Source organism: Phyllobates terribilis, unplaced genomic scaffold, assembly GCF_046119375.1.
Source record: "Phyllobates terribilis strain yellow unplaced genomic scaffold, ASM4611937v1 Scaffold_2__4_contigs__length_985480577, whole genome shotgun sequence".
Taxonomy (NCBI): domain Eukaryota; kingdom Metazoa; phylum Chordata; class Amphibia; order Anura; family Dendrobatidae; genus Phyllobates; species Phyllobates terribilis.
This window is the reverse complement of record NW_027362762.1, coordinates 76,817,177-76,823,176: the sequence shown is the minus strand read 5'-3', so window position 1 is coordinate 76,823,176 and position 6,000 is coordinate 76,817,177. Positions and strand designations below refer to the sequence as shown.

At 42.2% G+C, this 6,000-nt stretch overlaps 1 protein-coding gene across 1 annotated transcript in view; it reads left to right on the top strand.

Annotated features, from left to right (window-relative positions):
* The first annotated feature begins 603 nt into the window (after positions 1 to 603).
* Positions 604 to 6,000, top strand: part of ARHGAP42 (Rho GTPase activating protein 42) — a 343,252-nt gene continuing 337,855 nt past the window's right edge. The window contains exon 1 of the mRNA XM_073662140.1: positions 604 to 1,286. Coding sequence (XP_073518241.1) covers positions 1,133 to 1,286 — 154 coding nt within the window. The 5' untranslated portion in view covers positions 604 to 1,132. The remainder of the gene's footprint in view (positions 1,287 to 6,000) is intronic.

Here is a 6,000-nt window from a genome sequence, read left to right as displayed (position 1 = left end):
CTCCCCATCACCAGCACCGCTAGCAGAATGAATAGGGACATACCCGGTGATGGGCGCATACGTCGCAGGAGCAGATCCCAGAGGAGATGTGATGCCATTTCACAGCCAGATTCCAGATTTTAACAAACTACAAAACCCCCAAATACAGACCCCAAACTATCTTGAGTCCCGTGGGCCATAAGTGTGTGCGTGTTATTAAAACCCTGGGTGTGTGGGATTTGGAACAGAACTCAAACATCCCCAGGAATGTTTTTATTTTTAGTCCCATTTTTGTACTATTTTGAAACTTTTTATATTTATTATCCTTAATTCCTCAAACAATACATATTATTAGTCTGCTCAATGTTTTTTCTTCTCACTTTTACAATTTTACATACAGATAACTCAACCACACAGTCCTCATAGTCCCCCAGTTTCCAGCTTGTGTCTTTTCACTGATACAATGTAGCTCCAGCTGCGGTTATTCCCCTTGCTACCTACAGAGGGAGCTCTAGAGACAAACTTCTCAAGTTTCCAATTCTTTTACAAAAAAAAGTTTGTGCAGCTAGATATGTGATCTAAGTTTCCTATGTAATAATTGCAGCCACAGCTCTGGGTGATGTCATCAGCATTTTCCCAGCTCCTAGGATTCTTCTTGCAATCTTCTTATTTAGCTCCTTCCTATTTTCCTGCAGCTAAGGAGGAATCCAGGACAAGGGGGGGGTGCAGACTGTAGTTTATCTAGGAATGTAGGGTGACCTGAGTGTGACCTTGCTGGGAGTCCCTGTGTGGCAAGAGAACAGGGGGGGGGGGGGGATCTATTGGGATCAGAGTTTAACTTTGGCTTTAGCAGCATTGATCAGCCTGGCTGCTTTGTGCTGAAGGGAGGGGAAAGAAGCTAAGAAAGAGTCTGATCTGCCGGAAATGTCTGAAAAGTAGAGTTTCCTCTGTGCAGCAGCAAGCAACCTTCTGTCCTGATCACAGGGACAATGCAGCAGGGTGACACTGGCTGCAGATCTCCACCAGCACCATTGCTGTGCATGCTCTGATTTTTCACTCTGCTGGGATTAAGGAAGAACTTCACCCCCAAGAAAAAAAAACTTTGCAAGAAGAAGATTTCTTCCCTCCAAGGATCTAAGGCTCCTTATTTACAATGGGACTCCCCACTCTGGAGTTCAGTGATTCTTGCTTGGATAGTCCAGACTTCAGGGAAAGGCTCAAGTGTCATGAAATTGAGCTGGAAAGGACCAATAAGTTTATTAAGGAGTTGATTAAAGATGGGAACATGCTGGTGGGAGCCCTGAGAAGTAAGTACACAGATCTGACATGTTGCAGCAAGCCATTCGCTGCTTATTGCATTCAGAAAATTGCTGGGAAGAAGTTAGAAGCTGGAGTGTCTGGGTGTCTTTGGGGCAGGATATATATTCTGTATCGCTCCTTAAGTGCAAAACTGCAAATAAGATCAGTTTCGTTATATTTCTACTTGTGTAGCTGCTGCAGAATCTCTTGGAAAGCTAAAGCTAGTCATAGACATGTTGAGTTTTGTTTCTTGTTTGTATTGTTTATTATTTATTTATATAACACTGACACATTTTCTTTTGGAATGTTTGCCAAGAAAGGAGGATAAAGGTTTTTTGTTTCCCCTGTGATATGAGTGTGGTTATAATGGTGGAGTGTTTTCTAGTATGGTTACACTTTTGAGCCGTGTGGAAGTGTATAATCACAGTATATGGACTAGTGCACCGTGAGGTAAAAAATGGAGTAATTATTCCATGTAGAACTCTTCAACTTTTCCTTGCAGAACTTTTGTAAATCAGCTGTGCTGAATATGATTCTAAGGACCGAATTTCTCATCCTCTTGCTATTCTTAATTTTTACGAATAGCACTTGTGTCCATGATATTTTGTGCGACTGTGCACGTCTGATTTTTTTTTTTCGGGGAAATAAAAATCGGAGACATGTTTGATTTTGATCCGAGTGTCAGATCAAAATCGGCAAAACAAGTCCATGCGTGGGTCCGTGAACAACATCGGACCGCACTTGAATGACATCTAAGTGCAGTCTTGATTTTCACTGACTGATAGAATGGAGAAGGTGAAAGAACGTTTTTTTTATTTTCTCTCCACGTCCGAGAAAAACTGACGACACTCCGATCAAAATCAACCATTTCTCTCGAATGTGGAGAAAACAGTCGTGTGACCCCATCCAAAAGCATAATCGCATTTTTCCAAAAATTCTAGATAAGGCCTTATTCAGGTATCCGTTCTTCACGTACATGCTCCGTCCGTATTTTCCACATTTATAAAACGTACCCATTACGGTCTACTGACCTGCTCACAACATGTCTGTGTTATTTTGCGGTCTGCAGAAAAAAATTGGAGACCTGTCCGTTTTTGATCTGAGCCGGATTCATCAATTCAAATCTATAGGTCTGTGAAAAATTAAAAATGGCCAACACACCCGTGTCATCCGATTATTTCTCTTTCGTTACTGTTTAATGGGTTGAAAAAGTGTTTTTTTATGAGAAAAACACATGCAACAAAGAGGGAAAAAAAGGACCAAAATTGGATGAAAATCAGATCCGGCACACTAATGAAAGACTGTTCATTGTGAAAAAAACAGACATCTGAATAATGCATAAGTGACATGAAAGGGGAGGGGCTTGCATATAATATATATATTTATAAGATATATTCATTATTGGAGAATTTTGTATATATAATAAAGATGATGAAAAATGTTTTGTACGTAGGACCGTGATCCAGCGGCCATGATGATAGTCTATGGCCACGGACCAAAGCCCCATAAACTTCCTCCTACCTGCCGCCCGAGGCCAGGCACAACTGTCATTCGTGCTTGCCAATTGGAGGCGGCAGGAATGCTGTCAGAAAGGAGGACGTTCACAATGCTTTGATCAGTGGGCGCAAAATACAAGACCCCCATAGACATTAGTCTAACACCGACCAAATCGCCAACATTAGCAGAGCGAGCGCTCCTGTGTATGAAGGAGCCGGGAGACCTTTGCGTAAGCAGAATGATCACCGATAGGGATAAGCAGACCCGTGGAAATTCAGGTTCGACCAAACTTTAGTCCAAAGTTCAGTTCGGATACCAGAGCTGTACCCGAACTTGAACCTGAACACTATAGAAATCAATGAGGACCTGAACTTTGGGACAGTTCAGTACCAGACACTAGGTGTCCGGTAAGAACCCCGAACTTTACAGTTTGGGTTCACTCATCTCTAATCACCCAACCATCGTTTGGCCAACAACTACTGTACCTGTTGTGTATGTGGGAGGGGGACTTAAATCAATCAGTTCTGTTTACTGGAAATCTATCAAATATGTAACAAATATTATCCTATCTGATATTAAATATTTTCAGTCATTCGCGATTATATAGCCTAGTGTACTTCTTAATCATAGCTGTATTTGGAAGGTTTGGAAAATGGAATGCAAAAAAATGTGGTTTTTCACCATATTTCAGATTAGTCTGTACTGGGACCAGTAGTCATTGAAAAAAAAAATATATATATGAAGCGTCTTGCTTCTATAATTGATTTGTATTTATAACTAAGTAACATAAGAAAGTACAGCTGAAGTTTGGTAACAGAGATCGAGCACAGTGTAGTTCCAACAGTTCGACCCCACCAATCAGACAATGGTAAGCCAGTCGTAGACGTACACATTAGGGTTTTTAATACTTTATATTGTCTTTGTTTTAGGGTCAACACTACCCTAACATGCTTGCCGAATGTATCCTTATGTCCCAATGCAATAAACATACCAAAATAGAGCTTTTTTGGCATAAGCTGGAACTGCATGTGCAGTCTGCTAGGCTTTCTGGTATTTTTGACAATCGGAGCCAGTGGCTGACGTGTGCACCAGTATAACTATGTGGTGCACAACGAAGGTACCGTAAACGTGACAAAATGAAGCAGTTTCTGCTTGAAAAACATTTTGTTTTTGAATGCCTCAAAAAAAGTCAATGCGAACATAGTCTAATGCTCTGTCTGCAGTCTGGGTTTTCCTGTCATCTGATTCTCGTTGTGGAGAGTGACATGTAAAGCCTGGCATGCCAATGTGAGGAGACTTTTAAGCCTTGCAATGCTTCCTCCAGAGAGGAAGAGGACTAGAACTTTAGTGCCACCTATTGGAAGTAGAAATTCTAATAGTCAATATTAATCCTTTAACGAGCCTTGCCACATGACTTAGCATAAAAGCCAAACCAGTTTTCGGCTGCTACCCCTCATCAGTGCAAAGTGTGAGATCTGCTTTGGCTAGGTGAGAGGTGTCTGACTGGGATCTAAGGGGTAACATTTCTCCTTGTGGAGAGTGACATGTAAATGTGAGGAGACTTTTAAGCCTTGCAATGCTCCTCTAGGAAATTAAATATGCAAATTGCCTCTTCATAGAGAAACAGGACTAAAACTATAGCGCCACTTATTTTCTTGCTGTAGCTGAAAAAGCCAGCACACATCGCAGGTTTGCTTTGTTGAATTTGCTTGCATTTTTTTAGTAAATCAAGCCCACTGCTGCAGACAACAACATGGTTTCCTACAGCCAGAAGTAGCAAGGCTGGATCTTTACTCAATGCCTACTCTCAGCTCTGAGGATCAAGAAGATCACGACATGGCAAGAACTATCGTCGTGCTTACCAACTCCCATGAAAAGTCTGGGACTAGGCTTCCATAAAATGGGGATATGTCCTGGACTCCTATGAAGGTGGGCAAGTTTCCAAGGCACCACACAAATCTTCTGCAAGTCACCGCCATCCTTAACGTTGTCTATGCTGCGGTGCCAGATGCTGTGTTATAAAACTCATCCCCGGCATCCAGATGAACATTAAGGACTGAGAATTTCTAAAAGTTCGAAAGTATGACTGTAGGTCAGCTTTAGAGATGAGCAGTTTGATTTGTGTTGTCCTAGTTCTTCGTCCAATCTGGTCCTTCGTGGCAGAGAGTCCTCACTTCTGTGCCTCATGTTGTTGGACCTAGTAAGTATCAGAGACACCTAGGAGGCCGGGCGCAGAAGTGAAAACCAGCTGCCACCGAGGACCGGACTGAATACTGGACCAGGGCAGCGAGAATCGAATTGCTCATCTGTAGTCAACTACAAGTGACAGGTGCTCACCACACAAGGTGATGGAGATCTGCTGCTTCCACTCGATGCCTGCCGTATGTGTCGCGATGCAATGGCCCTGGCTAATTCACTTGAGTAGAAAGCCAATAGTTTTAGACTCTGTTCATACTGACATCATAGCTTCCATTTTTTTCAGGACACATAGGAGATCCTAGTGTCTTAGGTTGTTCTACAGCACTTTAGATAGCTAGGACATTATGGGGATGATTCATTAAGACTGATGAGCGCGTGCCAGTCTTAATCAAGCGCTCGCTGGAGTACACTGACCTGATTCATTAAGCGGCGTTCATACATTTCTGGAGTGAGTTATGTCACTTTAGTGGTGTAACTTATGATGTATTTGATGGGCGGGCATGACCACACCTCACCCATGTCCTGCTCACGCAACACCCATATTGGCATTGCTGGACAGGACTGACGTGTAAAGGCCAAAGAGTTGCAATATTTTTGTGCAACTGCAAAGTTGCACAAAAATTTTGCGACTTATTAAGGTGTTTACGCCAGACATCTGTCGTAAGAACCTTAATGAATTGCGCCCCCCATGTGTCGGCCATAACGCTGAAGGTGGGAAATTTGTCGTGAACAGGACGTTACTATGGTTGAAACATCACTTCATTGGGCATTTCGTTCATTGTGTATCGAAGCAGCTTTCTGTACCCAGGGTATGAAGGAAAATTACTAATGAAAATATAAGGTCCCGTTAGATGGGTCATTATTGGCCAGTTAATGATCACTCGATACCTGGTTACTGGCCCTTTCATCCATATATGGGGAATAACTTATATGGGGTATTCCTATCTCCAAGATCCTATCCCAATATGCATGTAATAATAATATTAGCAAATACCTCCAATTAGAAATGTAGTATAGTTTTTCTGA